Genomic DNA, 15462 nt, shown 5'->3' on the forward strand with positions numbered 1-15462 from the left:
AATAGCTTCAATATGGATTTATTACAAATAGATTTTATGCTAATGTTTAATGCTGAAATCGCTTATTACCTCTGTATTATTAGATATATCAGAACTGTGACCCTGTCCTGAAGTGGATCACTCTGATTTTCTGATGTCCTCTGTGTGTGTAAATGACCATTTCTCTTAAATGCATTCAGTTTAAAGGGAAATATATATATATATATAGTATTTAAACTCATGCTATAATCAAATGTTTTAATTGCTGACTTACTGAAAATAACTCCAGAATGACTGTAATGAAAGCATTTTATGTTTTAAATTATTTATTTATATCAGAAATATGCAATTATGGTATTGACATAAGTGCCTATCATTAAATCATATATGAGTCCGTACTCTCAGAGAACAGACTGCATTGCGCCAGGTATGGTTTTGAAGGAAGGTGGGAACAGAGGAATTCCACTTTTGTGTGTTGTCTCAAATATCAGTCATGTTTGAATAATCTAAGTGTTTATCGGGATTTCCCTGGCAGTTCAGTGGTTTAGACAAGATGGTGTGCTTCCACTGCAGGGGTCATGGATTTGACCCCTGGGCAGGGAACTAAGATCCCACATTCCCTGTGGTGTAGCCAAACAGTAAATAAGTTAAAAAAAATAAAAGGTGAGAAGTGTTTATTGTGTTAAGAAATACAAAGTAGAAGAATCCATCCAGAGGCTGTACCTTAGAAAAGCTTAAAGTCCACAGAGGAAATCAGATCCATAAAGAGATCATTTCAATATGAGAAGTGGTATGATAAAATATCTCAGGGTGATGTGTGTGTGTTCAGTCATGTCTGACTCTTTGTGACCCCATGGACCGTAGTCCACGAGGCACCTCTGTCTGTGGGATTTTCCAGCTGAGAATAGTGGTGTGGGTTGCTGTTCCCCACTCTAGGGGATATTCCTGACTCAGGGATCGAATCTGCATCTCCTGCATTGGCAGGCAGGTTCTTTACCACTGAGCCATCTGGGAAACCTCTGTAGATGAGGGCTGTTGACACAAGGGAATTTATCGAGTAGGTAATCTTTATCTGAAGCTTAGAAGATGCTTAAACAATAATAAGCATAAACTTAGTGTTTTTTTTTTTTAATAGCTCTTCACTGAAGGAAGTGAACTTAGCGTGAGGAAAGGAAAATTAAATGAGGTGAAATTAGCAAAGGATCCAGGAGGTTTACGAGGAGAAAGGTGGTGCTAAAATAGAACAGTGTCGGGAACGCAGCTCTGTTCCTGAGGGTCTTGCAGGCCACACTGAAGAGGCTTCTAGTAGAAGAGTTCATTTCAGAAGATCTTTTTGGCTTCTGTATGGGGGATAGAGTGAAGGGTAATAAAACTGGAGGGTGGGAGTTGCTCACTCACGAGGTTAATGCAAGGGGCTGTGTGTGAGGTGGTGGGAACCTGGTGGCAGTGCATATAAAAAGTCAGCTATGTGTTTGAAAAACACGGATGTGCTAAATTTCGTTAGATTAGGAACTAACAGAATGTAGGTCCCCAAGACAGGGAGGAGCTAAAGAAAGGCCCAGAGCTCTGTCTTGAGTGACTGTATAATGGATATAAGGCCTGGAGGAAGAATTACGTGTTGAGCAAGTAGGGTTAGACATGCCTGTGGAAAGGCCATGTGGATATCAGAGTCCACAGGTTATGGATAAATGAAATCAGACACCTCTGATGTGATTGTTGTTGCTCTGTCACGAGCTATCAAGCACTTAAGGGCAAAACAACACATTTTAAAGAGAAATATTGCACAAAATGTGAGATGCTGACCTTCCTGAAGGAGGCTTTATGGTTTTTATTTTGTTTTATTTTTCCCCAAGTAGAAGTGATTTTTTTGAAGTCTATCTCTAGATTATTTTCCAAAGGATTTGAAGAAGGCTTGTTTGTCCCTGTTACTCTAAATTAGCTGTTATTGACCTTTTGAAATCTATTAACTATTTATTTATATTTAAACCACAGATATATTGAATGAAAAGGGCAGCAGGTTAGAAAAAGGAGATTAATCAAGTAGAAACAGTCTGCATATGTGATGAGATGGACAAGGTTCTATCCCAGTTAATGTCTATCAATTAGATAACACCAAGTCAAAAATAATGGCATGAATTTTTTCCTTTGCCACAAAAAATGTAGCATAAAATCACCATTTTTTTCTCTTACAGTCAAAACCTTAGCTATATTAGTAGCTGTGGCACCACAGTGAATTAGAGTGATTCTTGAAATTTCTTCCATTCTTATGATTCAAATTGTTAAAGAAAATGTTTAAAATAACAGTATTTATTATACTTTAATGCACTGAATATAAATGGCAGTATGCAATCATTCAGCAAATACTTAATGAATATAGACTAAGACACTGTTCTAAGTACTGAGCTTTTTTTGTTGTTATTCAGTTGCCAAGTCATATCTGATTCTTTGCAACCCCATGGACTACAGCATGCCAGGCTTCCCTGTCCTTCACTGTCTCCCAGAGTTTGCTCAAACTCATGTCCATTGAGTTGGTGATGCTGCCCAACCATCTCATCCTCTGTTACTGCCATTCTCCTCCTACACTTAAATCTTTCCCAGCATCAGTATCTTTTCCCAGAATTGAGCGTTTCCAAATAATATTAGGTAGAAATAAATGCTATGGAGAAGAAGGGTGGTGAGTGAATATAGAGATGAAGATGGTGATGTGGTATTTTGCAAAGAAAGGCCAACCTATCTAGAATATTGACTACTGACTTTAAAAAGAATATGTAGATTTGCATCTATCTAAAAGCTGGCAAAACTAAGCAAATTCCACCTTTTAGTGTTTTCAACTTTAGTTTCAGAGATGTATTTCAAACTCTTGAATGTGACTTGGGTATTTATTTATATACATTACATAATGTTAGATTTCATAGTAACTCATTAACATGCATCTCTACTGATATCTTTAAGCAGTTAAAGTGCTTTAATTAAGCATTTTGGAAATTGAAAGTAAGGAAATAATTATTCCAGTGCTCAGGAATCTCACTGCAAGAATGTTCATTATAGAAATGTTTGGATTTGTAGAAAACCAGAGATAACTTAGATGTACAAAAAGTATTTTGCTGTCTATGTGGTGTGATTGTAACTAATTTAAATTGACTTATTTTTGTATTTTATATGACATAAATTTTTACAGTGAGTACATATTAATTTTATGCTAATGAAACAAAAATTACTTTAAAATATTAAGCCCTATGCATTAGCACATAAATAAATATTAGCAAACACTTCAACATATTTAAGTAGTAATCAGTAATCACTTAAATACATATTAGCAATTATTATTATGCCCTTTAAAAACTGCTGTTTATGCAAAACATTTGATTAACATGAAAAAAGCTTCAAAATCATTGCCAATCTATGAAATAGATAACTAGGTAATGGTTTATGAGTTGTTTTTTTTTTTCATTAAATAACTTATTTGTTTTGTGGAAGAATAGATCATATAGATGATGACAACTATATTTATTTGTAGACATTGTATCGTGTATAAAGTAAAAAAAGAAATACCTGCAAGCTTCTCAGAGCCATTCGGCAGTGAAAGAAATGGCAGTTCCTTGGGAAAATGGCTGATTGTAGGTCTGGGGCGGAAGAAAATGCAAGATGAGCTTAGGGCATCTTATAGTGGCCGAAAGAGAGGAGAGAAAGGAGAAAGCAAGAGGCTGGGGAGGAGGAAGAGGAGGAGGAAGAGGTGGGGAGGGGAAGAGAAGGGGGAGGGAGGGGGCTGAGGCGTAAGAAGAAGAGAAGGAGGGGAAAGGGCAGGAGAAGGCCACAGGGGCTAATCCTGATAAACAGACAAAGGAGCCAACCTCAAAGAGTTCCCAATGGCTAAAAATATGGGGCCATTTGAGCAAGTATTGAATTAAAGTAAAAGAAGATATAAACACTCACAGTCCCATAATTATATAAACACATGTTTGAATGAATGAATTATTTTTGTCAATTGCTAAAAAGTCATGTCTGACTTTTTCTGACCCCAAGGACTGCAGCATACCAAGCTTCCCTGTCCTTCACTATCTTCTGGAGTTTGCTTAAACTCATTTCCATTGAGTCGGTGATGCCATCCAACCATCTCATCCTCTGTCAACCTCTTCTCCTCTTGTCCTGAATTTTTCCCAGCATCAGGGTCTTTCCTAGTGAGACAGCTCTTTACATCAGGTGGCCAAAGTGTTGGAATGAATGAATAAATATAAGAAATCTTCCTTACAGAAGAATTCTAAGTAATATATGTAGATAAACTCCCTGCTCCACGAGGTGGAACTTAATTCTCCTCACCTGAAACGTAGGCTGGACTTGGTGATTTGCTTCCACAGAATGAAGTATGGAAAGGGGAAAATAGTCACTTTACAGTGAAGAAGCAAGGGAGACATCACCTTGATCAATATCACTTCTGGAAAGTCATGTTGCCATTGCGCCTCGCCAGATAGGGAGTGATGAAGACACACCAACTCTGGGCTTTTTTCCCCAAACAATAACAATCTTGTCCTAAGAAAACTACAGACCACCCCTGACTGAGAAGGATTCTGCAAAATATAACCTGATCAGTACTCTTCTAAAGTGTCAAAGTTGTGAAAGACAAAGAACGACTGAGGAAACTTCACAGATTGGAGGAGTTTCTGGAAACTAAGTAATGTGAGAGCTGGACCGTAAAGAAGTATGAGTACCAAAGAACTGATGTTCTCAAATTGTGGTGCTGAGAAGATTCTTGAGTCCCTTGGACAGCAAGGAGGTCAAACCAGTCAACCCGAAAGGACAGCAACCCTGAATATTCACTGGAAGGACTGATGCTGAAGCTGAAGCTCCAATATGTTGGCTACCTGATGTGAAGAGACAACTCATTGGAAAAGACCCTGATGCTGGGAAAGATTGAAGGCATTAGGAGAAGGGGGCAGCAGAGGATGAGTTGATTGGATGGCATCACCAACTCAATGGACATGAGTTTGAGCAAACTCCAGGAGATAGGAAGGACAGGAAAGCCTGGTGTGCTGTAGTCCATGGAGTTGCAAAGAGTGAAACACTACTTTTGATGATAACAAAAATGAAATGTGAGATCCTGGATTGGCTTTTGGAATAGGAAAAGCAAGCAAACAAATTTGTGACAACTAGTGAAATCCAAATATAGTGCATATTTCAGTGCATATTTCAGTGAATAATGAAATACCTAACTTATGTCTTGGGGCTTTCCTAGTGGCTGAGTCATAAAGAATCCGCCTGTGATGCAGGAGGTGTGAGTTTGATCCCTGGGTCAGGAAGATCCCCTAGAGAAGGAAATGGCAACCCACTCCAGTATTCTTGCCTGGGAAATCTCATGAACAGAGGAGCCTGGTAGGCTGCAGTCCATGGAGTCACAAAAGTGTCAGATATGACTTAGTGACTAAATCACAACAACCAAGTAATGTCTTAGACTTCACAAATGTACTCAGCTATATAAAATGTTAATGTTAGAGAAAGTTGGGTGGAGAGTGTGTAGGAACTCACCATTGTATCTTTGCAACTTTTCTTTAAATCAAAAATTATTCTGAAATAAAAAGTGTATTAAAAAGAAAACTGTAAAGCAGATTCTCATTGAAGAAATCAGACATCCAAATGATCATATATTTTTAGCTAATTAAAATCCTGATTTGGAGGAAAACAATGAGATTAAAAAAAAAATAGTGTTCAGTAACAAAGCTATATGGACTATGATCCTTCTGTGTATCTAATTGTCACCCACCAAGCTCCTCTGTCCATGGGATTTTCCAGGCAAGAATACTGGAGTTGGTTGCCATTTCCTTGTCCAAACTGCATATATACAAATTAAAATAATCAGAAATGTAAGTGGTTATTTCATGAAAATAGAATCGTCCCTTTATTTTTTCTTATTTAAACCTTCCTATTATAAGTTTTCTATAAGGAAATATTTAAGAGAAAACAGGAAAACAGAAGTATTTCCTAAATATGTATTTATTTACTTTGTGGTACTGTATACAAATATAGTTTAATATTTTCAAATAAATAAAATAAATTATATTTCAAATTATATACATTCTTACTTTATTGTAAGTACCTTGCTGCATGAAGATCATTACAATATATTAATTTACTAAAACGTTCAGGTTTCCACATTATAAATACATTGCCAGAAACACATTTTGAACCATAATTAAATGAAACTACATTCTCCTTGCTCTTTCCCTTCCCCACCCTCTCTCTAAATACACACACACACTCATGTATATGGAATAATATATAGATCATTCCATACATTAGAGACAGAGAGAAAATCTAGAAAGATGCACCAACCTGTTATCCAGTTAACACTGCTGATCTCTTGTTTTGGGGATTCACTTTCTACATTCGGTGGAAATGTATTATTTAATTTCTTATTGTTTAAGAATGTTGTTTAATTTCTTTTTTAACAATAAACATATATTACATTTGCAGTAAAAATTAGCAAGGGTGCTTTTTAAAACTGTAAAATCTTTAGATGAAAAACACTTTTCCAAAATATCTCATCTGAGTGTGTACAAACTCAGAGAAACTGAAGGGTAAGTAACAATGAAATAAAAAAAAAAACAACAAAGAAAAAGCTTTCTCTACTATGATGGTTTGATGAATTGGACACACTCCAACCTCTCTGAGTTATTGTTAGAAACTAAATCATGGACGCACTCTGATTTTGCATTCACTTTTTGACTAGCCATATTGTAGTTCAGATTGCTTAAACAGCTCCACCACACGTTTAATCACTGCAGAGAAAACTATTCTAAGGAGTGAGAAGCAATCAGGGTAATAGGGGGAAAAATGTGGCTTGTCCCAGAATAAGCACAACATATTATTAGATGTCAGATGAAATTGTGATGTGTGTTGTAGGGAAAAGAACTAATCTCTGATAGATTTTTACAACATCTCAGAGTCTCTTAAAAGTGGATGGTGTACATTTATGTATAAATTATATACCATAGATTACTTCTGGGAATTTGTAGTTTCAAACTCTGAGTTCACATCCACAGGCTAACCTTGTGCAAGCTTTTAACCCATTCCTGGAAGCACAGCTTGGATGTGGGAAGGTGAGAGACCTGGCTCAGAGAGTACTATATGTTTTTCAGCTGACCATGAGCACCTGTAAGATGAGATTTGATCCTCATGAATAACATTTCTTCATGGTTTTGTTAATATCCTAGGACTGTCTGAAGAAAAAAAACATGCTCATTCTTCCTGTCACTTTTTTCATTTGCATAAAACTAAGGAAGAAAGGCATCAACATTTGTATAAATCACTATTCTGTGCCCAAAACTGAATATAGATTTTGAATTAGGAGAAAACATAGGAGGAGTGAATTCCTTCCTCTGTCTAAGCTCTGGGAACATTTACTTCCTAAGAGATGAATGGGGAATGTTTGTTGTCAATTAATATATATTGGAGGTATATAAAGTGATGACATGCCTGTTATTCAACTGTCACTGATATGAAGCTGACTGCAGAATTACTTTCTGGGATTCAGAATTTACTCCCTTCTTCTGACTTTTTTGTTTATGCACTTTGCAAGACAAAAAGTAATTTCTGCCAACTGCTGGATTATAAATTCAACCTGGGATCTGATAATCAGATTCCACTTTTTCTCTGTTTTATCTCTCATCACAGATGATAAAGATAGTGCAATTGGAATTCAGCTGTGACAGTATAGATGATTAAGCTAAAATCTAATTGGCTTTGCAGTGTTAGCAGAAGCCAAAATTTAATGTCTGCTTTTTTTCCTCCATAGTAAAATAAAGCTCTGTGATTCACAGTCTCAGAACAGAATTCCGTTGATTAAGAAAGTCTTTTTATGACTGTATAAAGTCTTATAGTAAATAATTGACTGTGAGAATTAAAACAAAGTTCCAAGTTATGTTTTTCCTTGTGAACTTTTTAGAATGCAATGATTCTCTGAACGGTCACTTAAAATCAGAAGTGTTTTTGCTAACAAGATATATCGTGTTTTTAAAATATTCAAAGTCTATTGATTTGAAGGGAAAACTTAGAGATACTTTTAAGCAATATTTGAAATAAGTGGATTTGTGACAATTCACTTTATGGCATTAGTTAAGAGCAAAACTTATGCTGGCAAATACTGCACAGGAAAAAGAGTGACTGTAACCTCTGACAGCCCTGCACCTTCACCACCATGATGTAGCTGGCTATTGTTACTGTTACCCGGATCCAGAATAGCCCCCAGGCTGATTGAAGCTAACCAGAGATCTAGGATATGTGATAAGATATTTACGTCAGGTTTTCAACTTGCTGTTAGTTTTTCTCCAGTGTCTCTCTCTCTCTGGGTTCTCTGGCACAATCTTGCCCCAAACTAGAGGCAGGCTTCATCCTGGCTTATAATCCCGAGATAATTAGAGCTATTGAATGTGATTAGGTTTCCAGTGTGACTAGGTTTGACCAAGAGACGCGGATTCGATCCCTGGGTTGGGAAGATCCACTGGAGGCGGAAAGGGCAACCTGCTCCACCAGCTTCTTGCCTGGAAAGGGCAAGAGGAGCCTGCCGGGCTATTGTCCATGTTGTCAGAAAGAGCTGGACACAACTGAACACACACACCATCGTCATTTTTAGAGCCAGTGTGACTCGGTTTTCTACAACTTTAAAAGCTAAAAGTATTTTTATTGAAAAAGGTCTGATTAGGGTGACTAAGATTCTATTTGTACTTAAAATTTGATCTGGATTATTGCAGTTCATCACTGACCCATTCTGTGTGTTGGCAACCCACGAAGCAACAGTGCGTAATAAATAAGATCCTTTCATTGCCTATTTCTGGTGTGAATACGAAACAGTTACTATACTGTTGCCCACTGTCTGTTTCTGAGTGTGGGGAAAAGTTGTTCATACCTTGTAAAAGTTTATATAATTTCATGTTTTCAGTGAAACTCCTTAAGATCAAACTACAGCTACTCACAGCATAGATTAGATTTGTGTTCTTCTGATCATATATGGGTGAGACTGTCTTTTTTCAGAGTAGTGAAGAACATGGGCAACACACTTCTCAATTGGAAAGGCAAGGGGTTAATAAGGAATTTGAAACAGCCATCCTAAGAGCAGGGATAAAGCAAGTTAAAGTTCAATTCACTATAAACTCTAGGTACTACCATAAAGTTTACTGAAAATGTAGTATAATATAAAAAATATTAGAAAATTAGTATACCACAAACTCTGCCTTCTAAGATCCTTTATTATTATGTAATAGAAAAGAAAATTTGTTAGCAAAATCTGTATTTAAAATCATGAACACTTAGCCTCGTTTAAGAAGGAAAACATTAAAGTCTCATAATATCTCAGGGATTAACATTTTTACTTTTCAGGTAAACTCCAAATTTCTAAGTCAAAATTTTGAAGCATTGGTGGAACTTATGTTATTAGTATGACAGTTGAAGAAAGAGTTTTAAACTGTTAAGGGTTTTCTAGCATCATGCTGTACAAGTCCTTTCCATAAAATCCACTTCAAGGCACAGAATAAAACAAAAATAGAAAGAGAAGGAGAACCCAGGACTAATGAGTTTCAAGAAAAAATAAAACAACCCTTTTTTGTCATTTATTCAGTGCGGACACCCATTGGAAAAAGATATACTTCACACTGAAGGTCAACATACAATAACAAAACTAAAATGTTATTTATTTCTTCTTTTAGGGGCTGATGTTATCAACTTCGATGGCCATGTTGTGTTACCGTATAGATTCAGAAACAAGAAGATGAAAACACTGAAAGATGTCATTGCCTTGAAATTTAAAACTTCTGAAAGTGAAGGGGTAATCTTACACGGGGAAGGACAGCAAGGGGATTATATTACTTTGGAACTCAAAAAAGCCAAGCTGGTCTTCAGTTTAAACCTAGGTATGTTCTGACTTTTGGCACCATTCCTTCCATTTATCGCTATCCCTGTTAGTTAAATGCTAATAGTCTTTGATCCTTAAAATGTAAATTATAAAAAGAGTTCACATTATGTTGTTGTCAATTCATTTTTAATTCATAGTGCTTGATATATATTTATATACATACTCATTTGTAAATATGTATTCAACACCTGTTTTATGCAGTTACAATACTAGCATTTGGCATACAGCTGGACACTGTATTATCTATTATTTTAAAACAACTAAATCAGGAAAAAATGGCCTCAAATACTGATGAGTAGTATGAAATCAATTAAGCAAGCTTGATATGATAAAGGATACTGTGTAGGCAAGGGGGTAAATATTAGAATATGTAGTGAGGAAAGTCCTCTCCAAGAAGACATTCATGATGAGGTTTCAGTGATGACAAAAACAAGCCCTGAAAATATCTGGGACAAAGCAGTTGAGAAAGAATCATGAGACTAAGACCCGATCTGCCCAAGGAACAAGATGAGGAGGCTAGTATGGGTATTGATAGGATAGAAGATGAAATTAGATGTTATTTTAAGAATGGGAAGCTGTTGGTAGACTTTAAACTATATGGCCTCATGATCTTATTTTTAGAAATGTACTGAGACTCCTGTAAGAGAAAATGCTTGCACGAACATGAGAGTCACAGCTGGACTTCTGCCTGGTGTAACTGAGATGACCACTGCTTGCAGAAGGTGGCTTTCAGGGGAGATGTAGAAAAATAGATTCACTGGGGAAATGGTTTTGGTTGTAATGTTAGTATGGTTGTAATTAATTGAGTATGGAGTAAAAAAGAAAGGGAACATATAAAGAATAACCCTAGGGTATGGCTTGAGTTCCAAATAGACATTTGTACCATTTTTAGAAATATAGAAAGCCTTATTTTCTCTTCAGTTTCTTCTAACGGAGGAGTACTAATTCCTTCCAATGGAGAAAGTCTAGAGATCTGTTGGAGAACGCGATGGCACCCCACTCCAGTACTCTTGCATGGAAAATCCCATGGACAGAGGAGCCTGGTGGGCTGCAGTCCATGGGGTCGCTAAGAGTCGGGCACAACTGAGCGACTTCACTTTCATGCATTGGAGAAGGAAATGTTCTTGCCTGGAGAATCTCAGGGACGGAGGAGCCTGCTGGGCTGCCGTCTATGGGGTCGCACAGAGTCGGACACGACTGATGCGACTTAGCAGCAGCAGCAGCAGCAGCAGAGATCTGTTGGAACATGATGTTTTTCAGCTGCCTGATAGTCGTCAAAGTTGCGATGCTATTAGGGAGTTCCATGTGTGATATTGCCAGGAGAATGTGCTACGTGAAGCCTGAGGAGAAGAGAGAGTGAATAGGAGGAAATGTGAGTATACGACATCAGAGACCAGGGAAGGAGAAGAGGCTGTCCTCTGTGGTCTGCTGTGTCGCAGTCACCTAAAATGTCACTTAAAACAGAAAAGTGAGGTCACTGGCAACATGGTAGTTACCGTTGATCTACTCGCATTAAAATAGAAAGAATAGTAGTTTTATTGTCATCAGTTAAGAAAAGATAAAAAGGGTGCAAATGATTATTTTAAGTATAATCAACTAGAAATGAAGGAATCAGAAATAATATGCTGATTAGAGAATGAGATGAAACTCAAAGAAGGAGTTACTACTCTGTTTTGGGCTTTTGTTGTTTCTAAGTGGACAAGCCTAATACATGCTTGTATTTTGATAATGTAGTTAAGATTTACTTAAAACTAAAGGGAAGGTCCACAAGACAGATACTGACAATCAGAATTACAATTTATGCAAATCAATATATATCTATCCTCTTCTTGCTGGCCTAAAATTTTCAGAATTTATTCAAGAGTTGTTTGAGGGGCATCATATATTCCATATTTTTATGTTTAGTGATTTTAGGATTCTATAAAGATTTTGTAGTCTAAATTATATCAATAACTAAAATTTTCATGTTAAATGCATCCCAATGGAAAGCTATAAAATTGAAAATTAGAACACAAAGAGATCCTGCCTGCTCGATTTTCTTATCATGGCTCTAACTTCCTTAAATATGGCTTGTTTCCCATATATTGCTTTTATTACTTTGAAAATCAGTAGTATACTAAAAAAATACAACTTCAGTTAGTTCTTTTCAGTTTAGAATACTTAATATAGTGTCTACAAAGATTATTCTTCATTATAAAACTTTTCACATTCAAAATCTTATCTGATAGAAAAAATGGTTTCCATAACAAGAAAACTATCCAGTAAAGCTGATTTTAAAATTATACAAAGATATTTAAATTTTTATATTAAAATTATAAAACAAAAATGCATGCCAAAACCTGGGAAAATTCAAATAGAGAAGTTTAATGTCATTCTTGAATGAAAATTCATTCCACTCTATAATTGTACTAAGACTTTAGGAGAAAATATTAGCAAAAAATATAAGGAAAACTCATTGAAGAAAAATTATAAATAGTCTATAAACACCAAATGCTCAATCAAGCTATCTATGAAAGAAATATACAATAAAGTAATGATTCCAATTTTTTCAAGCAAGTAAATAAATTTTAAAAATGATAAAAACCTATATCAGTGTGTTATGCAATAAAAAGGATTCTTTGTCCTAAAAATATTTCAAGAAAACAATTTAATAATATATCTTCAGATATTTTAATTTTCTATATATTTGGATTCAGTAATCTTAAAGAAATAATAAGAAACAGCTCTAGAATTTCTGTCCAAGGATGTATACTTTGCGGTTAGTTACAATAACAAATATTGAAAGAAAAACGATTAACACATAGAAATATATTGGTATGTGTTTAAAATATCTGTGAATAGTTTGGGGAATATTGACAGGCATTAAATTAAACCAGTAGGCAAACTAAATGTTATATCAATATTTTATATGTATATGAATTATATGATTATATTTGGATAATTTTTAAAAATGTCTGGAGGAACTAGACCACACTATTTTTAGTGGTGGAAATAAGTGATTAATGCTTTACATATTAATTCTTTATAAAATTGGATCATATCTAAAGTAATTTATTTTTTCAAACTTTTCTCTTTTTTTTTTTTTAATTGAAACGCACAGAGTAGCCTTTAAAAGCCGCTGGGCCTTGTAAGAGTGTGATGTTACTATTCCGAAACCAGAGCTGATCATATGGCCTCATACAAAAAGATCAGTACCATCTCATTGAAAGCAGTTTATGTAGAGTATTATTGACAGATTTATGACAGCCATGGAAACACATCCACTCAGATATCCGCTCTGTTTTAATGCTGTTTCCTTAATACAGGCACAGCTAGATACTGCTTAGTCTTCTAGTCTAAATATTTAATGTAATAAAGCTGAATGCATTCTTTCACTTAAACTTTTTCTTTCTTTTCTTCCTCTCCCATCCCTATGTATGTACACAGTCATAATCACAGTCACAGGGAAACATTTGATTTCATCGCCAAAAGGAAAAAAAAATTCATATAGGAGATCCATAGAAAATGACAGGTATAAGTGTATTAGCATCACAAGTGTGAAAAAGGAAATAATTCTTCAGTCAATTGTGTGTTTATTTTATTTCTATTATGCTATTTATTCTAAAGCAATAGTCTATTTTATAGCATTTAGTTTTGCCTGACCATAAAAAGCAATGCTTGATTAGACAAAATAGAAAATGGTATAAAATATGTAAACAGCATCCAGAGATGACTTTAATAAATATTTCAGACTCTCACAACCTTCCACTCTTATTTATAGTCCTGTTGCTATGGAGATCTTATTTCAAAACTGAACTGATGCTACATATGTAATTTTGCAGATTTTTATTTTAAAGTATAACTTGAGTAAATTTTCCATGACGTTAAACGTTATGTTGTGCTTAAGATTATGGTTTTAGGAATCAGAAAATATTTGTCATGTTGTATTTTATTGACCAATAATAATAATAATAAGAACAACAACAATAAAAATTAACAGGTTACTTTTAATGAACATTCACTGTATGTCAAGAAATAAATTCTTTGCTTGTACGGATTAATTTAATTCTCACAGCAACTTTGTAAAGCAGATACTATAATTTTTCCCTTTTTACGTATGACCAATGAGAGGCTCAAAGAGCAGTCACCTTTGCCAGGATCATGGAGCAAGGCCAGTGATGGAACAGCATAGAATCCAGGGACTCCGGCTCCAGAGCCCACGGGGCACTGACTTCATAAGGAATATACCAAGCTTAGCAGAATTCATGGCTCAGTAATTGAAAAAAAAAATAAAGCTCATGGTTTTTAAGGGAACAGAGATTTTCCCATCTTTAATAGCTGTTATGTAATTTGAACATGCAACTATTTTTAAGTATCATTCCATGCTGGTTGTCCTATGTAAACTACAATAGACAGAGATGCCATAAAAGGGTCTGCCCGTGGTGTAGGAGATGACATAGAGTTCTGGTGTCTTTACCTGGTTGCTTTTCCATTCATGTGATTCAGGAAGCAACCAGCTTGGCCCCATATACGGCCACACGTCCGTGATGACAGGAAGCCTGCTGGATGATCACCACTGGCACTCTGTGGTCATTGAGCGCCAGGGCCGGAGCATCAACCTCACCCTGGACAGAAGCACGCAGCACTTCCGCACCAACGGGGAGTTCGACTACCTGGATTTGGACTATGAGGTAAACCTGAGGATGTGTAAATTGTCATGCATCAAGTGACTGCTTCAGTTTTATGTGGTCTTGTTGAATTATGATTAATTATATACCTTCATATACCATTTTCATTTTATTCTCCAAAGAAAACTTATAGCTTCACAACCTAATTTATTAATACAGGTCATTTTATTAAATTGTTAATGAGTTATTGAAATATTTTTTAAAACTTGGCACTAAAGTAGCATGTATTTGAAGAAAAGGACCATTTATTATGTTATCAGAGCCATTCAACAAAACCAGAATAAATTGTCATAATCTTTTTATTGGTAATTATAAATTGCTTGTTCTTGATAATATACAGTATGTTATATGCATGATTGTCTAGTATTTATTAGAAAACATTGCATAAGAAATCCTACATTAAACCATTTATAAATTTGTGACTATAGATAGTTCCTTTGGCAAGTTCTATTTTCTCAGATATAAATGTCATAAAATAAATAAAAATGCAGACTATTTTAAAGAGATTGTTCATAAATAAAAAGATATTTTTTACCTTCCAAATGACTAAAGATTAAAAATAATCAGTGATCATATTGGTCTGGTAAAAATACATATTCTCATAAGACACTGAGAGGCATATAAAATTTTTTAGAAGAATTTTTTGGAGAGCAATTCAGCTTTAAAGTGTCCATCAAAAATGTTAATCATAAGTAGGAATAAAAGTTCTGTAAAAGCAGGTTAATCACTTGGGCACCCCTATGACTTTGCTGTGCCATTTCAATGTGCCTTGGTCCCATTGTTGAAATTACATATATATATATATGTATAGATAGATAGATACGTATATATGTACACACACACATATATGTGTGCTATTGATTGCTGTTGTTGAGTTGCTAAGTCACGTTCAGCTCTTTGCAACCCCATGTGCTGCAG

At 35.4% G+C, this 15462-nt stretch overlaps 1 protein-coding gene across 1 annotated transcript in view; it reads left to right on the top strand.

Annotated features, from left to right (window-relative positions):
• The window catches only part of CNTNAP2 (contactin associated protein 2), a 1643722-nt gene that overhangs the window by 339666 nt on the left and 1288594 nt on the right, over nt 1-15462 (top strand). The window contains exons 5-6 of the mRNA XM_068972445.1: nt 9672-9875; nt 14363-14547. Coding sequence (XP_068828546.1) covers nt 9672-9875; nt 14363-14547 — 389 coding nt within the window. The remainder of the gene's footprint in view (nt 1-9671; nt 9876-14362; nt 14548-15462) is intronic.

This window comes from Capricornis sumatraensis, chromosome 5 (assembly GCF_032405125.1).
Source record: "Capricornis sumatraensis isolate serow.1 chromosome 5, serow.2, whole genome shotgun sequence".
NCBI lineage: Eukaryota > Metazoa > Chordata > Mammalia > Artiodactyla > Bovidae > Capricornis > Capricornis sumatraensis.